The sequence below is a fragment of the Microcaecilia unicolor genome, unplaced genomic scaffold, assembly GCF_901765095.1.
Source record: "Microcaecilia unicolor unplaced genomic scaffold, aMicUni1.1, whole genome shotgun sequence".
NCBI lineage: Eukaryota > Metazoa > Chordata > Amphibia > Gymnophiona > Siphonopidae > Microcaecilia > Microcaecilia unicolor.
In genome coordinates this window covers 15,368-40,404 of record NW_021963333.1, presented here as the reverse complement: position 1 = coordinate 40,404, position 25,037 = coordinate 15,368, and the positions used below count along the sequence as shown (strand labels likewise).

The 25,037-nt window shown below is 42.5% G+C and overlaps 1 protein-coding gene across 1 annotated transcript; it reads left to right on the top strand.

The window, feature by feature from the left end:
• On the top strand, positions 1-24,710 carry LOC115459204 (atlastin-2-like; the record flags this gene model as incomplete). The annotated part of the gene is made up of 2 exons (XM_030189066.1): positions 1-93; positions 24,466-24,710. Coding segments are annotated over exons 1-2 (321 nt in total), but the record flags the coding sequence as incomplete, so codon positions are not given.
• Positions 24,711-25,037: the final 327 nt, after the last annotated feature.

The window sequence follows — 25,037 nt, the reverse complement described above, 5'->3', positions numbered from 1 at the left end:
TTTTAAAACAGAACAAGATGGCGGCGGGCAACGCGAAAATAAGTCGGTTGCAGTTTAACTGCAGCAAAGAAATAAATCACATTTATGCTGAAGGTAAATTCGCTGTTGAATGGAAGAGGCCACTATGGACGAGTGATTCTGTGGGCGTGTGTGTGTGTGAGAGGAGGGGAGCCTCGCCTCGCGATAATATCCAAAGGCGGGCACTTCAGCTGAAGAGGGAGAAAGAACGGCATACGTTCGGTTGAAGTAGTAGAAACTAAGGAGAGGAATGCGCTCGCAGGTACATGGCTGTAGCTGTTGCGACCTGGGTAGTGGTGGAGGCGTTGGGTATGTGTTCACGCGCTCCGCTCTCACCTGTCGCTGTTCTGTTCCCCCTCCCGCTCCTGTTTCTGTTCTTTTGGTCATTGGCTCTTTTGATCTTGTGTTTAGGCTTGTCTTTTTCTTTTCTTCTTAATGCGCTTTTTCCACGTATTGGTTCCAGACTCGAGCAGTCGTGTCTTTGAATGACTGGCCGCCCGCTCTCTGCACACCTAGCCTACCGGTGTCCGGGTTGGTCGCTCTAAGTTCCCGTCTACTCTCGCTCACCACCTGGGAGTCTGTTCTTTTCATCTCTCTGCCAGACTGTACTGTTGGACTATTCGTGAAGCGTGTATACTTGGTACTTCTCTGTATTAAAAAAACGTGTACTCCACTAAGTGTGCACTGACCAGTCAGAAGAAGGATGCCTATGTTTCAAGGAGCACGTCAGTGGGCTCCACTTGTTTCTTTCCCTACGGAAAACAAGATGTGAGGGTTAAATCTAACCTAGTCCTGTATGCTTGCCGCGTTTGTTTTATGTACCAACTCGGAGGTGGTGCCCCCGTGCATTCTGACCTACTTTTAAAAACGCAGTACCATGTAAATTGTAAGCTGTTTGAGCAGGGACTGTCTTTCTTCTATGTTTGTGCAGCGCTGCGTACGCCTTGTAGCGCTAAAGAAATGCTAAATAGTAGTAGTAGTAGTAGTAGGAATTGTAGAGCGGATTTAAAGTCCCCATCGCTGAGGAGCGTGTATTCAGTGACATTTCGGTAAATATCGATGCAACTTGACTCTAAATCTAAAGAAATGAGAGAGTAGCGCTTTAGAAATGTTAAATAGTAGTAGAAAGCCTCTATCAAATCGTTGTGTGCCTGTGTGCCCCCCCCCCCCCAATGATTGTAGCCAAGTACAAGTGTGTGACCTGCAGTACCTAAAGGCCACCTAGGTCATGATCCCAAAAGCAGGTTTTGTGACTCTATTTGGAGTCTCCCGACTCACAGTTCGGAAAGCTCCGGGTTAGGGTAAAGCAAGGTTGCTGAGCCTGGTTTGGGTGACCATTTATGAAGGAGCTGTTTTTCTGTGTATCGTGTATGCATCACTATAGCCAGAGCCCCCCCCCCCAAAAAAAAAAAAAAAAAAAAATTATACTTATGTAAGGGATCAGTATAAAAAAAGATCAGAGTGAGGGAGGAGTATTGGGAAGTGTCATATTTTATTTGCCTTCTAATCAGCTGTTTCAGAGCACAGTAGCAGGATAGATGATAACCAATAAACTTTGTTAGTATTTGTGCAGCTTTGAAATTTACCTTAATACTTTCTCCATAGAAGCATGGTTAAAAACCATGACTGTCATCATTAAACATTTCTGCAACATTCTACACTGTTGATAATTTGTTGACTAGAATCAGGGGCGTAGTTAGACAACAGATTTTGGGTGGGCCAAGGCAAGAAGTGGGTGGGCACCAAGTATTCTCCCCCGTCCCAACCACCACAAAAATACCTCAGCTGGCGGGGAAATGCTTCTTTTCACCTTGGCAGTCTGCAGCAGGCATGTACTGAAAACAGAGCATGCGCAGGTGCCAGTATCGTGGAGAGTAGTGTTCTTGTTACCATCAGGGGGAAGTCTTCAGCTGGCCGAGCTTGGGATCCCCACCAGTTACCGCTAAACGTGTGCTACTGTTGGGTGGGCCCGAGCCCTAAATGGGTGGGCCCTGGCCCATCTGTGGTTACGCCAGCGGATTAGATTAAGGGCCAGTTGTATCAAAGGAAGAGTCCATTCTGGGTTCCAGTTCTTGTAAAAGGTGAAAGCATCTGCTGCTCAAATTCAAGATGGACTTTAATGTGCACTTTTTGGCCTTGCTTTTTAAGCTCGATGATGTGGAGACACCCAGGCGCAGTCAGTGGGAGACAGATGTCTGTCATACTTAGCTTAGTGTTTTAGCCCTGTTCTCTCTTGCTTTCCTATTTTATTGGCGTTCCCAGTTTTATTTCTGATTTGATTTTCTTATATTATAAACAGCTGATGAAAGGTGGTATAGTAAATATGATAGACAAAGGTTTGGATCTTGAGTCAGGAATACACATTTTCTACAGCATCCATATTCGACCTTCAGCACAGCTTATTTGCATGACAGGTGATTAATGTGTACAGTTGATACCAAACTCTTATGAACTGGTTAACTGCAGCAGTGATGCTATTGCTAATTTGAATAAATGATGTAGAGGCTTGGTTAGTAAGTAAATTGAAACTGAATCATGAGCAAACAAATGTGGGTGAGGAGGACATAATGCATTTCTCTTATTTGGGGATTAAAATAGGGAATACTGTAATTTTTATTCATAATTTACTATACCGCTTCATCTGACAAAGCAGGGCTAAGCAGTTCACAGACTAAAACTCAGATGGAAAGGAACTCCAAATAAATGACAGGAGAGAAACTCAGTCAACCCACAGGAGTGAAAATAGAGCAGGTAAGAAGTGGTATATCATGCAGTTATCACCTACTGCAGGATGAGAGTATAGGCTTGTTGGAAAAGGCAAATTTTTAGAGCAGAATTAAAATTCTTTATTGATAATTCACTATGCATGTACAAAGGTAAATTATTCCATAAATAAGGGGCAAGGAATAAAAATGCAAAATTTCTAGTAATCATAACAAGCTACCTTGGGATGAGGGAGGACTAAACGATGGTCATTTAGCGATCTAAGAATGTGGGTCAGAATATAGGGAAAAACTGAAGTATTAAGGTATGGAGGGGCACCCAGCCTAAAGGCTTTGAATGTGAGAGGTAAGACTTTGAATATAATCTGCTGTACCACTGGAACCAAGTGGTGTTTTTGCAGCAGAGGAGTTGCATGATCTTATTGATGGGCATGGCAAATCAAACATATGGCTGTGTTCTGTAGTGTTTGTAGCCATTTCAGTGTGGATTTTAGATGACCCAAATAGACCATGTTGCAATAATCAATATGAGACATAAAGGAGAGTGCCGAAGAATGGAATGAATCATGATCAAAGTAGCTCTGAACTGAGCGGCGTTGTCAGAGTATAAAATATTCTATCTTGCAGAGGGAAGTCACTTATAGCAGAAAAGAGAGAAAAGAGAAAAGGATGACCCCAAGATATCAGAAAGGGTCAACTGGACTAATTTTGGTATTGAATAGATAAAGGTCAGAAGACAGGACTGATGGCCACTAAGCCAACAGGCGAAAGCTTTATCCAGATTCAGGATTAAGCAATATAACTAGCCACTGGGCAGCAGAATTAAGACACGCTTGCAAGTGAGAAATGTCTGGATTGTCTGAATCTGTGTAATAAAGTAGTGGAATATCATCACTATTGAAGTGAAAAGAAATGGCAAAGCTTTGAATTTAAAGTGACTAAAGGACAAAGAAAGTTGGGGAAAGGCTAGATCCTTGTGGTAGGCTCAGAACACTTCTGAATGTGCAAAAGCAAATTAAGTAGTGAAATTCCCCCCCCCCCCCCAAATCGTCGGAATATTCGTTATGTTTGATCCTATTTCAGAGCTTTGAAGTTGGCTGTGTTGATGCATATGTTAAGTCTAGTTTGGATTATAGTAATGTGCTATATTTAGGCACCCTTATTACCAGCTGTAAAGGTTCCAGTGAGTAACAAAATATTGCTGGATATCTGAACACAAAATTGCTTGTCATTCCATGTCAGTTCAACCAATGGTCTCCCACCTCACCATTTCAGAATAATAATCTACTAGAATGGAGACCAATATATAAGATGAAATTTCAGACTTTCTGACTGTATCTTCAATGGTTTTTGAGGTACTGACTTTTTATCCAACAGGGGTGTTGACACAGTTCGTGGCCAACTGAAAGTTTGGACACCTTTTTAGGTCCTAAAAATGCCATTTGTGTGTCCTATAACTATGACATTTGCACCACTTATTTGGAAACTGCAACCTTTCTTGAGCTGGGACACATGGTTTCTGAGAGATTGAATAAAATCCCATTTTTGACAATCTCGCATAACAAAATGCCACTTTCAGCAAACCACTGTGCTAAAGATATTAAAGAAAAAGCTTGTATATTTTATCTGTTAGTAGCACTGGCCAAAATGAGCAATATGTGTTAATTTTATGCAGCTGGAAGCTATTGTTTTCCTGCTATGCCTCACTGAAAATTCATACCCTGTCCACTTTTGAGGCAATTTTCATCATGTGGGACAGGTAGTACAAAAACGAGCTTTACATCATTTGAAAGTGCAAGAAAAATCCTGTAATTTGATGCCAGTTTCATTTTGCTTCTTTCAGGTTTTATGTGTTAATCTTATGAGCCAAAAGTCATCTCGTAGAACTATATACGCATCATGTGTAACTATAATGATTCTAGTATTGGTTGCTTAAATTAAGTGAACTTGTTGTTTTTTTTTTTTTTTTACAGTGTTTAGATACAATTTTATGATATCTAGTCATAATTTAGCTCTTTACAGCAGAAATGTTTTGTGATTTATATTTTAAAAGTTCTCTCCAAGACCATTTTTTGCACAAAAGTTCCAAAATTATTTTGTCCAAATTACACAGATCTGTAGGTCTTATCTACAGGCTTTCAATAACTTCTAAATAATTGCCAGGTTAACTATTTAAAGTTTTGAAATGAAACCCAAACAGACTCCATGGGTAAAGAAATTTACTAGTATCTTTGGATTTGGTTTGGCAAATAGGTCAAGTCATCAAAATTCCTATCCAATGAGAACTTGACAAATATAAAATTCTGACCAATGCGAATAACTGGATACAGGTTGCATGATTACATTTCGGTTGGACTCCATATTGACTTTGTTCAACAGTTTGTTATACAATATTTTAGAGATCAGTGCTCTAAAGTTGCTTGACTCTGATCTCTAGGCAATTTCTTAACAAATTCAGTGTGATTGTTTTTAAAAATCTTTGGATCTGTAGTGACAGTATGGCTGAGAAATTAGGATCTTGCTCTGTTGGAATTCATTGTGAGGACAGTTGTCACCAGAAAACAGTTTTGGAGGCCGTATCTTGCTAAAGATGTAAAAACACTGGAAGCGGTGCAAAGAAAAGCTACAAAAATGGTATGGGATTTACATTGCAAACCATACGAGGAGAGACTTGCCGACGTGTTCATATATACCTTGGAGGAAAGGAGAAACGGGGGTGACATGACACAGATGTTCAAATATTTGAAAGGTATTAATCCGCAAAAAAACCTTTTCCGGAGACGGGAAGGTGGTAGAACTAGAGGACATGAATTGAGGTTGAAGGGGGGCAGACTCAGGAGTAATGTCAGGAAGTATTTTTTCATGGAAAGGATCGCTACGTGGAATGCCCTCCTGTGGGAGGTGGTGGAGATGCATACGGTAATGGAATTCAAACATGCGTGGGATAAACACAAAGGAATCCAGTTAAGAAGGAATGGATCTACGGAATCGTAGCGGAGATTGGGTGGTGACGCTGGTAATTGGTGAGTAAAATCAGTGCTGGCCGGACTTCTACGGTCTGCGCCCTGATCATGACTGAATAGATAGGGATGGGCTAGAGTGTAAATTTTAAGGGGCTTCGACGTTAGCTTCAGAACTTTTAGTATAGGAACAGTGTTGGACAGACTTTTATGGTCTGTGCCCTGAGAAAGGCAGGGACAAATCAAACTCAGGTATACATACAGTGGGGGAAATAAGTATTTGATCCCTTGCTGATTTTGTAAGTTTGCCCACTGACAAAGACATGAGCAGCCCATAATTGAAGGGTAGGTTATTGGTAACAGTGAGAGATAGCACATCACAAATTAAATCCGGAAAATCACATTGTGGAAAGTATATGAATTTATTTGCATTCTGCAGAGGGAAATAAGTATTTGATCCCTCTGGCAAACAAGACCTAATACTTGGTGGCAAAACCCTTGTTGGCAAGCACAGCGGTCAGACGTCTTCTCTAGTTGATGATGAGGTTTGCACACATGTCAGGAGGAATTTTGGTCCACTCCTCTTTGCAGATCATCTCTAAATCATTAAGAGTTCTGGGCTGTCGCTTGGCAACTCGCAGCTTCAGCTCCCTCCATAAGTTTTCAATGGGATTAAGGTCTGGTGACTGGCTAGGCCACTCCATGACCCTAATGTGCTTCTTCCTGAGCCACTCCTTTGTTGCCTTGGCTGTATGTTTTGGGTCATTGTCGTGCTGGAAGACCCAGCCACGACCCATTTTTAAGGCCCTGGCGGAGGGAAGGAGGTTGTCACTCAGAATTGTACGGTACATGGCCCCATCCATTCTCCCATTGATGCGGTGAAGTAGTCCTGTGCCCTTAGCAGAGAAACACCCCCAAAACATAACATTTCCACCTCCATGCTTGACAGTGGGGACGATGTTCTTTGGGTCATAGGCAGCATTTCTCTTCCTCCAAACACGGCGAGTTGAGTTCATGCCAAAGAGCTCAATTTTTGTCTCATCTGACCACAGCACCTTCTCCCAATCACTCTCGGCATCATCCAGGTGTTCACTGGCAAACTTCAGACGGGCCGTCACATGTGCCTTCCGGAGCAGGGGGACCTTGCGGGCACTGCAGGATTGCAATCCGTTATGTCGTAATGTGTTACCAATGGTTTTCGTGGTGACAGTGGTCCCAGCTGCCTTGAGATCATTGACAAGTTCCCCCCTTGTAGTTGTAGGCTGATTTCTAACCTTCCTCATGATCAAGGATACCCCACGAGGTGAGATTTTGCGTGGAGCCCCAGATCTTTGTCGATTGACAGTCATTTTGTACTTCTTCCATTTTCTTACTATGGCACCAACAGTTGTCTCCTTCTCGCCCAGCGTCTTACTGATGGTTTTGTAGCCCATTCCAGCCTTGTGCAGGTGTATGATCTTGTCCCTGACATCCTTAGACAGCTCCTTGCTCTTGGCCATTTTGTAGAGGTTAGAGTCTGACTGATTCACTGAGTCTGTGGACAGGTGTCTTTCATACAGGTGACCATTGCCGACAGCTGTCTGTCATGCAGGTAACGAGTTGATTTGGAGCATCTACCTGGTCTGTAGGGGCCAGATCTCTTACTGGTTGGTGGGGGATCAAATACTTATTTCCCTCTGCAGAATGCAAATAAATTCATATACTTTCCACAATGTGATTTTCCGGATTTAATTTGTGATGTGCTATCTCTCACTGTTACCAATAACCTACCCTTCAATTATGGGCTGCTCATGTCTTTGTCAGTGGGCAAACTTACAAAATCAGCAAGGGATCAAATACTTATTTCCCCCACTGTATAAAGTATCACATACCATGTAAAATGAGTTTATCTTGTTGGGCAGACTAGGTGGACCGTTAGGTCTTTGTCTGTCATCATTTACTATGTTACTATGTAAAACTTACTGCAGGAAGGCTGCTTTGTTGAAATCTGTCATTTTTAACTGAGAATGAGAAGGATCTGTTTGCAAGAATTGGTGGAATAGAACATTGTTTCCCAAGACTTGTCCTGGAGTACCCCTTGCTAGTCAGGTTTTCAGAATATCCACAATAAATGTGCATGAACTTGATTTTGCATGCACTGCCTCCATGCCTCCATTATATGCAAATCTTTCATGCATATTCATTGTGGATATCCTGAACACCTGACTGGCAAGGGGTACTCCAGGATCTAACTTGGGGAAACAGTGGACTAGAAGAAAGCAGATGCTACATTATGCTACTTTCAATAAAAAGTTTACTTGGACAAATATGAATTCGGGCAGAATTCATGTGCCGATCCATTTTCAGTTCATGCTATTGTAGTAAAGGGTGTTCCGAGAGCAGTATCCATGGAACTTGCCAGGAATTTGTGTGTTACAGCAAAATATGTCAACAAGAAATTAAACCTTGCCGGAAACTTTGTCCCAAGTGTTTAACATCAGCTTCTGCAGCAAGTTCTATGGATGCCAGTGGTGCTGTGTCAGAATATGAAGAAGAAACTTTGAGTAAATTTGAAGAGACTGATATATCAAACTGCTCTTGGATGCAGTCCAATGAAACCTGGAAAAGTAAGCAGAAGAGATGTTTGTAACTAAAAACTTGAGCGAACAAGAAACTTTGAAGACAAAATTTGCTTACGCACTGGAAGTTGAAATAGAGGATCTACAACCAGAGTCAGTATGAAACTGCACAAATTGTTCTGATTGGATGAAATAATTAAAAATATGAAGGATACAGTTGCTAGATCTCTAAAAACAGGAAGATTCAGATACTAACAATGGTACCTTCAAGCTGGACAATAGAGCAAACTTCTGAAGAATTTGGAGTTTTGAAACATAGTTAAAGAGCTCAAAAGTTATGGAAAACTACGGGTTTCATAGCTGAGCCAAAGAATTGTCATCTGAAGTAATGCACTAAGGTGGCTGCAATTCACAGAACTTAGAAATTTATTTTATTTTTTTTATTTATTTTATATTTGTACCCCGCGCTTTCCCACTCATGGCAGGCTCAATGTGGCTTACATAGGGCAATGGAGGGTTAAGTGACTTGCCCAGAGTCACAAGGAGCTGCCTGTGCCTGAAGTGGGAATCGAACTCAGTGCCTCAGGACCAAAGTCCACCACCCTATAACCACTAGACCACTCCTCCACTCCAATCTTGTACATTCCATTTACCTTCTGTTTTTTTGTATAGTTCATGAAGATTCGTTAGAAGCATCCTTTTTTGCTTGTGGATGCGCTCGCTATTGAACTTAGAGACAAGTCTTTCCAGGGCAGGTTTGGAAAATATCATCCTCATAAAGTTCAGCCACTTTATGGATAAAAAGCTGATAATTCAAACCATCGAAAATAGAAGTCTGAAATTTTTAGCTTGCAGTGTTTCATCTTATATATTGATCTCCATTCTGGTAGGTTATTGATTTCTGAAATGGTGAGGTGGGGAAGTTTCCATATTTTGGTTGAATTGACATGGAATGGACCCCATTTAACGAAAGAGCGGGGTATAAATGCTATCCTTTATAATAATTCTCACCTCCAACAGGATGTGCCTGGGACCGTGCCTGCCGGAAGTGGTCTGCTAGGCAGGCACGCACTGACGTCAGTGACAGACAATTTGGCAAAGCAAAACAATCTGAGTACTGGCCATTAGGACACAGGGTTGATAGGAGAGTTTTAAAAGACTGAACCAACTGAAAGTATTAAATGGGGGGAGGGGGGAGTTGTGAACGACTGAAAGACATGCAAATTTGGGAAAGGAAAACAATCTGAATGCTGGCCATTAGGACACAGGGTAGATAGGAGAGTTTTAAAAGACTGAAGGAAATAAAAGTGTTGGGGGGGGAAGGGGGGGGGGGTGGCAAGTTCTGAATGAAAAAGAAATGAAAATTAACCAGAGCAACACAATCTGAATGCCGGGCATTTGGACACAGGGTAGATAGGACACTTAAAAAAAAAAAAATGAAGGACGTGAAAGTGTTACATCTTGGGGGAGGGGTGAGGAGGAAAGCGGTGGGGTATCCGGATACTGGGCGTTAGGCCACGGGGGTACATAGACTTTTGAAAGCCTTAAGGAACCCAAAGTGTGGGAAGGAGGAGGAAAAGGAGGGGAGGGAACGGGGTGAGGGGCATTAGGAACAGGGGAGGGGGCCCTGCCACACAATCTTATTCTCACACACACACTGTCACACAGTCTCACTCTGTCACACACCCGCACATTCACTCTGGCTCTCTCTCTCAAACATACACACTCCCAGGAAAACCTTGCTAGCGCCCGTTTCATTCGTTCCAGAAACGGGCCTTTTTTACTAGTAAATAAAATAAATACTGAATAGTCTATTCAGCAGAAAATTGAGTTAAAAATCTTAACTCTGGTTCTCAAAATCTTACATGGAAGGGTGCTATCTTCTCATTGCTTGTTTAGTACAGTATCCCAGTAGGGTTTTGAAATCCTTTTTTGAAAATTCCAGGTGGGATTGAGCTTTTTTTTACATATAGGCCCTGCAATCTGGAGTTTAAATTGTTCAAGGTCTTGCATTCTTTTGGAAATCATGTAAATCTTTCACCCGTACCCACCCATCCCCACAACTAATCACCATCACCTACCTGTACCCATAAAGGTCAACTTGCAGTCCTCCTTTCATCCTGACCCCCAACAGTCTCCCATGTTTTTGTTTTTTGGCAGTATTCATTTAGCCAGTGAGTGTTCTATGCCTTGGTCTGGTGTTCGGCTGTCTCTGGGCATTCCAAGCTTCATTCTGTTGTTCTTTGGAGAGAGTGGCAGATACTTGGAATGCCCTCCCGCAGGAGGTGGTGGAGATGAAAACGGTAAAGGAATTCAAACATGCGTGGGATAAACATAAAGGAATCCTGTTCAGAAGGAATGGATCCTCAGAAGCTTAGCTGAGATTGGGAGGCGGGGCTGGTGTTTGGGAGGCGGGGCTAGTGCTGGGCAAGACTTCTACGGTCTGTGCCCTGAAAATGGCAGATACAAATCAAGGTAAGGTAGCACATATGAGTTTATCTTGTTGGGCAGACTGGATGGACCATGCAGGTCTTTTTCTGCCGTCATCTACTATGTTATGTTAGTGCATTCCAAGCCTCATTCTGGTGTCACGAGAGATTTTTGACTCTACTCCCGCATCAGCTGCTTCCATTCTTGTGGGAATCCCACTGGTTTCCCGTGACTCACAGTCCTGTGCAGCTCTGTAGTTGAATTTAAAATGACTAATGATCAATTTGATTTGTATTAATTATATTTTATGTATTACTAAATTAAGTTGTAAACCACGTTGTAGCTTTCTTGGGTTAGACAGTTTTATAAGACTGAGGAATAAAATATTGACCTTACACTTTCAGCCACTCAAATACATTTTTTGTAGCAGAATGAATTTTGATTGAAATTAATTTTTTAAAAGATTTATGATTTTAAATCATCGGGAAGATTCAGCACTAATGAGAGAAACCTGTGAAAGAGAATCTGCTCATACATGATGAGAATTCAAGTAATACACAGCCCAGTGAAAAGTTATGGCCTGGGAAGAGGGGCAGCCTTTAAGGGAAAATTAAAATAGAATAAATATTTACTAAGGTGAACATTCTGTATTTTTAGACATGTTCTCTTTGGTATTTTCAAAGCAGGAGCAAATCTTACAAGGTCTAGTTACTCAAGGGAAACAGCATTACGTTTCCTTGCACAGTTTGCATTTTTGCGCATAGCTGTCTTATCCATAGACCAAGGAACTTTATTAACATATTCTCAAATGTCTCTCCTTATAGCCTGCTGCCATGGTAAGCTTTCCCTTTTGCCACTACCAAAAATGGCACTTTAAAGGACAAATCGTTTACTAATGCAGGTTGAAGGCGTTCAAATGCTGGACCCCCACTGCCACTGAATAGCTCTTACACTTTAATTTCTATGTTTTAAAGGCCAAGCCATAAGCTAAAAGAAATCTGGATTGGCCGTAAGAACTGATCCTTGACTCAAGATATCTATTTGTTTATGAACATTTATACCCCACTTTTTTCCACATGAAGCAGACTCAAAGTGGCTTACAATGCACAGGTGAATCAATTACAATTACATTAGATAGGGGAGAAGGAACAGGGTAAGAAGGAAAATGGAAAGGGAAGAGAGACCAAGATGGACGGTGGTAATCCAGATGCTGAGATGGACCACAGAGGCTCTCCCCCTTTAGCAATCTCACCAGGTTGGCACACCAAGGCTGTGTTGGCCAGTCTGGAGCCACCAAGACTACCAAATGTTAGTCACTGGCAATCTTGTCCTGGTGATGGAGGAAACATTTACAGAGGACTTCCCAGAGGCACAGCTTCAACAAGACTACTTTCTCTTTGTTGGCTGAAGAAGCAATCAGCCTTTGTTTACATGGGGCACCATCAAATCAAATAACTGTCCCCCTCCCCCATGGGCCAACTGTCATCTGAGGCTTCAGCTCCAGGCTTCCATGCACCTGGATTTGGGGCATTCCAGCTAAGGAAATCTGCCTGCACCTTTAAGTCCTAATACGTGGTCTGTGGACAGTACTATTAAAATGGTTCTGTGCCCAGCTGCACATCAAAGCTACTTCTGTGCCTTCCCCACCACCCTGGGCACAGTCCCCCTTGCTTGTTGTCCAATGGAGTCCATTATATCTGTTTGCTAATAAAGACTTTTACTGATCTACCTCTGGAGTCCTTTTTGGTTGGATTGCCTTACGTCCCTTCTCTGCTCCGTTGGACAGCACTTCTTCCGTAGGGAGTCCTTCCTTGTTTGTCAGGTGTCCCCCTTGCTTGTTGACATAAGCCACCTCCATCTGCTCGCCATAACAGAAACCTGGCTCTGCCCTGATGACTCTGCTTCAGTCGCAGCCCTCTGCCATGGCGGTTATCTTTTTTCACATACTCCTCACCCTGCTGGTTGCGGGGGAGGTGTTGGACTACTTCTCTCTCCCTCCTCCAGATTTCAACCCCTTCTTCCACCTCAATCTCACTGTTTCTCCTCCTTTGAAGTCCACTCTATCCGCCTTTTCTCTCCTCTGCCTCTTCGAATAGCGGTCATTTATCGTCCCCCTGATAAGTCCCTTTCATCCTTTCTCAGTGACTGGCTTGCCTTCTTCCATGATCCTTCCTCCCCCTCTCTCATCCTTGGTGACTTTAATATTCCTGCTAATGATCCTTCCAACTCTTATATTTCCAAGTTACTCGCTTTAACATCCTGCTTTAATCTCCAACTATGCGCCATCTCCCCCACTCATCAAAATGGTCACTGTCTTGATCTCATCTTCTCCTCCAACTGTTCACCTTCTAGTTTCCTTGCCTCTGATCGTCCCCTCTCTGATCACCATCTTATAACTTTCACACTTAAATCTTCTTCCTCCCAGTCCCGTCCTACCTTATCTAATTTATCTAGGAATCTTCATGATATTGACCTTTCATCTCTATCCTCCCATGTTTCAAACATCCTCTCTACTGTGGCACCATCCACGTCTGTCAACGAGGCTGTTTCTTCTTACAACAATACTCTATCCTCTGCCTTAGACACTCTTGCACCTTTGATGACCCGCCCTATAAGGCGTACAAAACCCCAACCTTGGCTGACTTCTAATATCTGCTACCTACGTTCCTGTACCTGCTCCGCCGAACGCCTCTGGCGGAAATCTTGGGCCCTTGCTGATTTCTTACACTTTAAGTTCATGCTGACCTCCTTCCAATCTGCTCTTTTACGCGCCAAACAGGATTATTATATCCAACTGACCAACTCTCTTGGCTCTAACCCTCGACTTCTCTTCATCACATTGAACGCTCTCTTCTCAAGGTGCCCCCTCCCCCAACTGCCCCTTCATTATCTCCTCAGACCCTTGCTGAATTCTTTCACGACAAGGTTCAAAAGATAAACCTTGAATTCTCTACCTCGCCACCTCTCCCTCCTCTAGTCCGTTCCCCTCTCTCTCCTTCCCCTCATTCCTTTTCCTCCTTTCCTGAAGTTACTATAGAGGAAACTACACTTCTCCTTTTTTCCCAAAATGTACCACCTGTTCCTCTGATCCCATTCCCACCCACCTTCTTAATGCCATCTCACCTGCTCTTATTCTTTTATCTGTCACATTCTCAACCTCTCACTTTCCACTGCAACTGTCCCTACTGCCTTTAAACATGCTATGGTCACACCTCTCCTTAAGAAGCCTTCACTCGACCCTACTTGTCCCTCTAATTACTGACCCATCTCCCTCCTTCCTTTTCTCTCCAGATTACTTGAGCGTGCTGTTCACCGCAGCTGCTTTGATTTTTCTCTCTTCACATGCTATTCTTGACCCACTACAATCTGGTTTTCGCCCTCTCCACTCAACCGAAACTGCGCTTACTAAAGTCTCCAATGACCTATTACTGGCTAAATCCAGAGGTCAATATTCCATCCTCATTCTTCTTGATCTTTCCGCTGCTTTTTACACTGTTGATCACAGCATACTTCTAGATACCCTGTCCTCACTTGGATTCCAGGGCTCTGTCCTGTCCTGGTTCTCTTCCTACCTCTCCCTCCGCACCTTTAGTGTTCATTCTGGTGGATCCTCTTCTACTTCTATCCCTCTGCCTGTCGGCGTACCTCAGGGTTCTGTTCTTGGTCCCCTCCTCTTTTCTATCTACACTTATTCCCTTGGTTCATTAATCTCATCCCATGGCTTTTCCTACCATCTCTATGCTGATGACTCCCAAATCTACCTTTCTACCCCTGATATCTCACCTTGCATCCAAACCAAAGTTTCAGCGTGCTTGTCTGACATTGCTGTCTGGATGTCTCAACGCCACCTGAAATTAAACATGACCATGACCCCAAACCCACCTCCCCACTCCCCCCCCCCCTTTTCTATTTCTGTTGATGGCTCTCTCATTCTCCCTGTCTCCTCAGCTCGAAACCTTGGGGTCATCTTTGACTCTTCTCTCTCCTTCTCATATCCAGCAGATCGCCAAGACCTATCGTTTCTTTCTTTACAACATCTGGAAAATCCGCCCCTTTCCGAGCACTCTACCAAAACCCTTGTCCACACCCTTGTCACCTCTCGTTTAGACTACTGCAATCTGCTTCTTGCTGGCCTCCCACTTAGTCACCTCTGCCCTCTCCAGTCGGTTCAAAACTCTGCTGCCCGTCTCGTCTTCCGCCAGGGTCACTTTACTCATACTACCCCTCTCCTCAAGTCGCTTCACTGGCTTCCTATCCGTTTTCGCATCCTGTTCAAACTTCTTCTACTAACCTATAAATGTACTCACTCTGCTGCTCCCCAGTATCTCTCCATACTCGTCCTTCCCTACACCCCTTCCCGTGCACTCCGCTCCATGGATAAATCCTTATCATCTGTTCCCTTCTCCACTACTGCCAACTCCAGACTTCGCGCCTTCTGTCTCGCTGCACCCTACGCCTGGAATAAACTTCCTGAGCCCCTACGTCTTGCCCCATCCTTGGCCACCTTTAAATCTAGACTGAAAGCCCACCTCTTTAACATTGCTTTTGACGCGTAACCACTTGTAACCACTCGCCTCCACCTACCCTCCTCTCCTCCTTCCTGTACACATTTGATTTGATTTGCTTACTTTATTTTTTGTCTATTAGATTGTAAGCTCTTTGAGCAGGGACTGTCTTTATTCTATGTTTGTGCAGCGCTGCGTACGCCTTGTAGCGCTATAGAAATGCTAAATAGTAGTAGTAGTGTTGTCTGACACAATGTGCATAGTCGCCGTTTCCACCAATAGCAGAAACCCCTACAGTACCAGACAAACTGCTCTGACTTCCAGTCTGTTGATAAATCAGATTCTTCCTGGCCTGTCTATCACCCTTGTATCACCTGTACTTGGCAGTGCACCCCCCCCCCCCCCCAACCAGTGAAGCTGATCTCTGTGGTAACCACTATTCGGTTGGGGATTGCCAAACTATTCCTTCAAGGAAATGCACTGCTGCCCCCTCCGCCATTCCATTTCCCTTCAAACAACTGGTTACAATGGAGGACAAAGATCGTAGTCTAGCAAGTGGGAAGACCATCTGGACAGCAGTGACTTCTGAAGGGGTTTTGTGTGCGCTGTCGCCCAGGGAACCAACTCCAAACTTGCCACCATGGAGCTCAGTAGTTGAAAGTAATCCTAAGCGTTCAATGCCCCCCCCCCCCCCCCCCCCCCCCCCGGGCACAGAACCTCTGAAACGTTTTCTGCAATCTGCCAAACCTTTCCCTGTTGAAATATGCCTTGCCTGTTTTTTGTGTTGGTTAATGCTCTGAGGTACCAGAAAATGAGAGGGAGAGAACCTGCTTTTGGTATAGTTTACCATGCAGCCTAGTTTTTCCAGATCTGTTTGTTCTTGTCCTTCCCAGATTCTTGTTTCATGTCTGGCCAGACCAGCCAGTCATCTGGTAGGGGTGTCCCCAGATTCATTCTCTCCATGATGACCATAACTTTCGAAAAGATCCCTAAACTGAACCTAAGTATTCGGAACTGAAGGTGCTTGATTGGAATGTGTAGGTAGGCTTCTGAGAGATCAAGGGACAAAAGGAATTCTCTTCACTAAACCTTGGTCTCCATGTGAAACCTTGGGTATTCAGAGCTATATTGATTCTGGGAGATCTAGGATTGGGTGAAATGCCCCTCAAGAAATACATTGGATAGCAACCTCTGCCTTGCTCCTCTGGAGGAAGTAGTACAGTGGCTCTTAGATGATGCAGATGGGCCAAGGTCTCAATCACAGCAATCCTCTTGACAGAACTGCAGTACATAACAGAGCTGAACCAATTGAGCACCTGTTGATCTGAGGTGATGTGGGCCTAAAAATCCTTATTGTCCTCCTCTTCCAGAATGTTGGTAAGTAGAACTGGTTCAGGTATTGCGGAACATAGTAGATGACGGCAGAAAAAGACCTGCACGATCCATCCAGTCTGCCCAACAAGATGAACTCGTGTATACCTTACCTTGATTTGTACCTATCTTTTTCAGGGCACAGACCGTTTAAGTCTGCCCCGCCTCCCACCACCGGCTCTGGCACAGACCGTATAAGTCTGCCCAGCACTATTCCCTGCCTCCCAACCACCAGTCCCGCCTCCCACCACTGGATCTGGCACAGACCGTATAAGTCTGCCCACCACTAAGACAGACTTCCTGAAGTGTTCCTGGGAGGCAGAAGAGAGGCTGATTTGCTTTAGCAAAAACATGTCCAGTCTTGGGGCTGGGATTTGGACACTGTTTTTGTTGAGGAGGCTAGCACACTGTCTTCTGGGAGTTTCTGATTTTAGCCTTGCCCAAGTCACTGACCACTTGTTGATCTTCCCCAAACAAGAGCTCGTCCCAAAATGGAAGCCTACAGACACACCTTAGAAGCTGTCGTCCAACCAGTGGGTAGCTAAAGCCATCTTTGTGCCTCCACTATGGAGGCCATTCATCGGGCCTGTTTGCACACTGGATTATATGCCTCATCTGCCATTCAAGCAGCTACACACTTCACATGTGCTGACCCAGATGAGTGGAAACTCATGTATCCAACATAGAGCCCAGCCCATGTAAATTGCCATTTGGACCCAAAAAAACAAGCAGGCAGACGATCCGCAAAATCCAACATGCAAACTAAAAAGAGCAGATCAGTCAATGATATGGTTCAAGACTTTATTCTAAAATCACAGCTGGACACAGACTGTTTCTCGCCCACTAGGGCTGCCTCAGGGGCTCTATAATAATAACAATAAGAGCTAATTAAATTAAAAACTCATAACAATGTAATGTATAAAAAACTATATCAAAAGAATAGTAATATATGGAAGGAAGGAGACAAATTACAATACAATGTAAGCAGACATAGAAAATGATTATACTTAAAATAAAAAAAAAAATTAAAAAAAAAACCTAGTAAATATTATAGACAGCACAACATATCTTACAAATCAAATCAAAACAGTGACCAGCTAAAAGGACTTGGATGGCATGTTGACAAGTCTTATATTGCAGTACAATGACAGTAGATATCGTAAATGTTTATATACATAATTAGAACATGTATAGCAATAAATAATGATAACCAAACATCTCTTATAAATAAAATCAAAAGAAAACTTGGATGGCATGCTGGCAAGCCTTATATTGCAGCACGACAGCAGACATAGAAAATGATTATACTCCAAGAGTGACGTGCTAATGTACATCATTGGAACATGTATAGCAATAATAACCAAACATATCTTATAAAATCAAAACGAATCTTGTAAATAAAATCGAAACAGAACAGTAGACAAAGGAAAAGGACTGAAGAAAACTTGGATGGCATGCTGACAAACCTTATATTGCAGGAAAAAACAAACAAAAAAACGGATCGTATCCTCAATGCATAATAAATAAATAGTAACAAAAACAGAACGAAATCTATTAACAGCCAAATGCTAGAACAAGCTGCATCTGTTTAAACTACAGGTCTGATAATGTAAGAAACAATCACTCGCTGAAATTCAAACCAGGCTCGAAAACGAAGTAAAAAAACCAGTGAAATGCCTTCTTCTAGGACAAGCTCAATATACAAGAAACAAATACAAAAAATTAAACTCCAATGTAAAAACATTAAATCTACAAAAATATTGTTTTTCCCAATTACTTACTTTGCTCTGTGGACAGGCAGCATGTGAACGCTAGAAAAAACTGTCTACAGGGAATGGCGTCTTTTGTACTATGCCACGAGTCAGAGGTCACCGGAAATGCTAATCAGCTATATCGGAACAACTATTTAAAACCATTTAAACAACCATTTGTTATTTGATTCCAGATGTAATAAAACAAAATTACTTCCTCAATCACTTATTGCGCTCCGTAGACTAGCAGCATGTAAACCCTGAAAAATACCGATTTACTACTACTACTACTTTGCATTTCTATAGCTCTACTAGACGTACGCCATTTGGGAAGCTTGCCAGGTGCCCTTGGCCTGGATTAGCCGCTGTCGTGGACAGGATTCTGGGCTCGATGGACCCTTGGTCTCTTCCCAGTGTGGCATTACTTATGTACGTAGCGCTGTACACTTGAAAATGAAGAGACAGTCCCTGCTCGAACAAGGATATAAAGCTTGTCTGTGGAGATCACATGCTGTAATTCAAGTAAGACATGAGCTTTGGCAGTCAGAGATTATGGTGGAAGTCTGGTGAAAGTGATGACCTTGAGGGGTATAATCGAACGGTGCTGGTCAAATCGATGGCCGGCCATCTTCGGAGCCAACGCCGTAAGTGGGCGGAGCCAAGCGTATTTTTGAAATACGCTTGGCGCCGGCCAAATCGCTCGCCGGGTTTACAAGAGGATTGCCAGGTGTATATGAGATGGCCGGATTCGGTTTTCAGCCATAATGGAAACCGGGCCCGGCCATCTCGAACCCAGCGAAATGCAAGGCATTTGGGTGTGGGAGGAGCCAGCATTTGTAGTGCGCTGGCCCCCCTGACATTCCAGGACACCAACCGGGCACCCTAGGAGGCACTTTAAAAAAAAATTAAAAAAAACCAAAAATAGCTTCCAGGTGCATAGCACCCTTACCTTGTGTGCTGAGCCCCCCCCCAAATCCCCCCCAAAACCCACTCGCCACAACTCTACACCATTACCATAGCCCTAAGGGGTGAAGGGTTTTTTGGAGGGCTCTACATTAACCACCACAAGTGTAACGTGTAGGGGGGGGGTGGGCCTGGGTCCACCTGCCTGAAGTGCACTGCACCCACTAAAAACTGCTCCACGGACCTGCATACTGCTGTCAAGGAGCTGGGTATGACATTTCAGGCTGGCAACAAAATGTTTTTTTTTTTTTTTTGGGGTGGGGGTGGAAGGGGGTTGGTGACCACTGGGGGAGTAAGGGGAGGTGATCCCCGCTTCCCTCCGGTGGTCATCTGTTCAGTTGGGGCACATTTTCCAGACTTGGTCCTAAAAATAAATGGACCAAGTCCGGCCAGCGAAATGCTCGTTCGAGCCGGCCTCTTTTACAGGAAGATTACAGGAAGTGGACACCGGAAGCGCTAATCAGCTGTATCGGAACAGCTATTTGTGCAAACATCTGATTCAAAATAAAACGAACCAAAATAACAAAAGAAATAAATAATAAAACAGTAATTACTGAAATGAAAAATAAAAAATAGCAATGAAGAGCCAAAGTGTCTCAATAAAATAAATAAATAACACTCCCCTGACTACCAGGGTAAAAAATAAAAAGTCAAAGTAGAAGTGAAAGTAAAAATGAAAATACAAATGCCAAAGTCAAGATAAAATGAGCCAAAAAAACCCAACCCCCCCCCCCCCCCCCATAGTTACTAAAATAAAAATGAAAAGCCATCGTGTGTAAAAAAAAAAAAAAAAAAAAAACAAACAAAAAAAAAAAAACCCCAAACCAAAACATAACCCTCCCCCGACTACCAGGGTAAAAATAAAAAGTCAAATGAAAGTGAAAGTAAAAAATGAGAATAAAAATCATATAGTCCCAATAATTACTTAAAACCGGTGCCAAACGCAATAAGAGTTTCAAATAAGAACACCCATGTACATATGAACTTTACTGTTTACATAAATCTAGCCAAAATATCAATTAAAAAAAAAAATCAAGCTTTGTTCTCTCCACAACAATTGTTGGTCAACAGCACCACCTCTCCAAGTCTTCTTGTGAACATACAGGGCACAAAAGCGAAAATCTTCAAATGTGTGCCCATGTTTACTAGCATGTTCAACCAATGGTTTATCCTGTACGTTTCTCTTAAGAGCACTTCTATGGTTTTTTTTTTATTACATTTGTACCCCGCATTTTCCCACTTCCTAGCAGGCGCAATGCGGCTTACATATTATATACAGGTACTTATTTGTACCTGGGCAATGGAGGGTTAAGTGACTTGCCCAGAGTCACAAGGAGCTGCCTGTGCCTGCAGTGGGAATCGAACCCAGTTCCCCAGGTTCAATAAGTCTAACATTTAGTTTTCTCTTGGTTTGCCCTATGGTTTTCACAAGGGCACAATGCCGCATAAACCTCATTTTCAGTTTTGCAATTAGAGAAATGCTTGAGATCAAACTTCTTCCCTGAAGATGGTATATAGAATGTCTGTGTTTTGTCATTCACCTTACACACAGAACATGAGCCACAAGGGTAATGTCCCATTGGTATATTCTTTACCAGTTGCATCGTATTCATCAGTGCAGATGGTACAAGCATGTCCCTAAGGTTTTTTTTTCTTGTTTGTATGCAATCATCAGGTCCTTTTTATTAAATGGACCCAACCCTTTTTCCTTTTATTATTGGAGGGCTGTAAGAGTGTAGATCTTGAGACTACAGATGCTCTATGGTAACCCTTTTCTATCGCACCCCTTGAATAGCCTTTATCTAGAAAATGTTGACACACATCACCTGATCTTAGTTGGTAAGTCCTCTCATCTTTGTATAACCGTTTCAAACGTAAGAACTGACTGTATGGAAGATTGTCCTTAAGTGGCCTGCTATGACAACTAGTGTAATTTAAGTTATTTACATCTGTTGGTTTCCAATATATATCTGTAACGAATTTATTATCTTTAATAGTGATATTAATGGTTAGAAAAGGTACCCATTGCTTACTATAATTGATTTGAAATTTCAGATTAGTATCTAGTGTGTTCAACCATTCATGAAATTCAGTAAGTTCACACTTTGTCCCATTCCAAACCAACAGGATATCATCTATGTACCTTTTCCAAAGTTCAATTCTATTAGAGAGGGCTGACGTATGGAGATACTTGTTTTCAAATTCACCTACATAAAGATTTGCCAAAGAGGGTGCGAAGGTAGCCCCCATAGCGCTGGTCACTGTTTTGGTTTGATTTTATTTATAAGATACTAGTAAAAAAGCCCCGTTTCTCATGCAAATGAAACGGGGGCTAGCAAGGTTTTCTTCAGAGTGTGCATGTGGGAGTGTGTGTGTCCCTGCCCTCTGCCCTCTCTCCCTTCCCCTGTGCTGTCTGTCCCCTCCCCCTCCCCCCTCAGAGTCCAGTCCTTCAGTGTTAAGTTTCCTGCTGTGCTGTGTTTGTGTTACAGAGAGAGTGAGGGCGTCTCTCTCCCCTCCCCCCTCTGAGTCCTTCACTGTTACAGAGAGAGGGATTTCGTGCTGTGCTGTTTTCCTTCACTCATGGGGAAACCAGATATCTCTGGTGCTTCACACTTCCGGCAGGAGTCTTCATTAGAACGTTGGTGGTGCCTTTTATATATAGAGATGTTGTGCTGTCTATAATATTTACTAGCTTATTATTTTTTAAGTATGATTATTTTTTAAGCATAATAATTTTCTGTCTGCTTACATTGTATTGTAATTTGTCTCCTTCCTTCATATATTGCTATTCTTTTGATATATTTTTGATGTGTTTTTTTTATACATTATGAGTGTTTTTAATTTAATTAGTTCTTATTGTTGTTATTTGTTGTTATAGAGCCCCTGATGCAGCCGTAGTGGGCGAAACACAGTCTCTGTCGGGCTGTGATTTTAGAATAAAGTCTTGAACCATATCATTGACCTGCTCTTAATTGCCATTTGGAACCATAGAGTTGACAATGCAAAGGCTTATATAAGCAGCACATCAGCCTTTGTCTTGCAACTCTTTCAAGGCTAGTATGCCATCTCAAGGGATTATGGTCTCTTTGCCACTTGCTACGGTGGTAACTAGACAAAACAGCTGCTCAAGCTAGTCTCCCTTCAGGATTATCTCTGATGTCTCCCATTCCACCTGGAGAAAGGCCTTGGGGCAGAGCTCTCAGCAGGGTGATTATCAGGTTATCCTGGCAGAGGATTTGAATTTGAGATATTTTCTCCTTTAATCTGTGCTCATTTGGACATTGTCTTCTGGTTCGTTGTTTGAGGTCGTTACAACTGCCTCGTCAGTAGTTTGTTGGCAAGTTGGATTGCACCATACCTTTATACTAGTGATGTCACTGGAAATTCCAGTGGCTCTGTCTCTGTCTACTGGTAGGGTGACATAACCCATCAGGCTGGGACTAGTCTAGCAGGACTTGAGGGAAGGAAATCAGCTAAGAAAGGGTAGAGTGCCATGGATTTAATATACCGCCTTTCTGTGGCACAACCAAAGCAATTACATATATTATAGGTACTTTCTCTGTCCCTGGTGAGCTCACACTCAGAGTATGTTATGTTTTTTGTTTTGTTTATTTTTCTTTTACCTTAGTTTTTCAGAAGTAGCTCAAGCAAAGTTTAAATTATTTCTTTCTCCCCAGAAGGCTTAAGTGGAGGAGTAGCCTAGTAGTTAGTGCAGCAGACTTTGATCCTGGGGAACTGGGTTCAGTTCCCACTGCAGGTGCTTGTGACTCTGGGCAAGTCACTTAACCTTCCATTGCCCCAGGAACAAATAAGTACCTGTATATACTATGTAAACCGCTTTGAATGTGGAGGAGTGGCCTAGTGGTTAGGGTGGTGGACTTTGGTCCTGGGGAACTGAGGAACTGAGTTCGATTCCCACTTCAGGCACAGGCAGCTCCTTGTGACTCTGGGCAAGTCACTTAACCCTCCATTGCCCCATGTAAGCCGCATTGAGCCTGCCATGAGTGGGAAAGCGCAGGGTACAAACGTAATAAAAATAAATAAATAAATTGCAGAAACCACAGAAAGGTGGTATATCAAGTCCCCTTTCTCTTAATATGTCTTGAATCTGAAGTATTGGAGTAAGTATTTTGCCAACAGTCACAAAAAATAGCAGTGGTATTTGAACGTTGTCTTCCTTGTTTCTCAGTCCACCATTCTAATCACTAGTCAGCTAATCCATACCAATTTAAAGGACCAGTAATGTGACCAAGTTCTATCCCTGGTTGATGAGGTAAAGTGCAGGGTATATAACCACACTTAGCACTAGGTGAATGACCAATTTGTCCAACACTGCCATTGAAGCAAATTTAAAAGGTAAGCAATAGGAAGGACCTCTAATTTAATTAGTAGGAAAATGTTTCTATGGCAAAGAATCTACATAAAATGCAGAGTAAAGTATAGATTAGGGAGGGAGAGTCCAGAGTTAAATATGTACAGAGGTATCAGTTTTATAGAGAAACTTTACAGTTCTAAAGCCTTGCTGCTTTTGCTATACAGTAAAACTGCCCAGCCCCAGCTAGATTTTGAGGGGCCATTAACACCTGAAAAAGCACATTTGGTGAGTTAAGTAAGGCAGTGTTACAGTAGTATAAATCAAATTTGCACTTTTAAAACGTCTAGAGAATAATTGCAGACAATTACCATTATCTGTTTTACTTCCTTCTCTGGGGTTAATTGGCTACGTTGATAAATGTAGGAAATTTTGGTAGATGCCTTTATGTAACATGCTTACAATCCAAAGTCTGTTTTTTTTTTGCTTTCAGGCTTCTAAGTATATTTCCTTAAAAGTATGTATTAAACTTCTAGCTATCATTTTGAAGCAAAAGGCTGATTTCTGGGGGAATACTTATGGATTTTTGGAGAAGTCTGGCCTGTTTTAACTAGTGCTTCTAAAACTCTGATCTTACTTGCTAAGAAAGTGATCTAGTGTGAAATAGAGAGCAGTTTATTTTTAACACTGGCAAGAGCAGCTTTCTTATATGGTTTTTACTCTGCAGATTGATTGCACACTGATCTCCATTTCATTAAACCTGCATCTGTTAGTTCACATGCTTCATATAAAGTTGCCAGTTGTTACTGGAAAACATTAGAAACACTAAAACCCCTTGCAAGCTTAACATTTAAAAAAAACTGTTTTCTTGCAGGGGAAAATCAGATGGAGGATGTGCTAGTTAACTCGGAAGTATTTACAGATAAGCCACGTCCAATACAGATAGTTCTTGCCCATGAAGATGACCATGACTTTGAGCTGGATGAAAAGGCCTTGGAGCAGGTTTTGTTACAGGAGCACATTCGAGATCTAAACATAGTTGTGGTTTCTGTGGCTGGAGCCTTCCGGAAAGGCAAATCATTTCTTCTGGACTTCATGCTTCGATATATGTACAGTAAGGTAAAGCAAGCTACAATGTTTTTACCTTATTCATGCAGTTTTGCATCTTTAGTATTCAAGAAAATGTTAAGTAAAGGTTCCAAACTCTTAAGAAAAGAGTTCTATTGATAAGTGCATGTTATAGAAATGGGTAATTCTGATAAGGTCACGTGTAATTGCCATCATACAATACTAGCGTATGTGGGCACTTACACCATGTAAACGACAGCAACTAAATTTTGCAGTTGCATGTGTAATTGACAGTGTTCTAGAAACTTAACATGTACGTGCCGGGCATGCCCATATCCCTCCCATGCTCCTTGGCAGTTGCCCACTATATAGATTTTC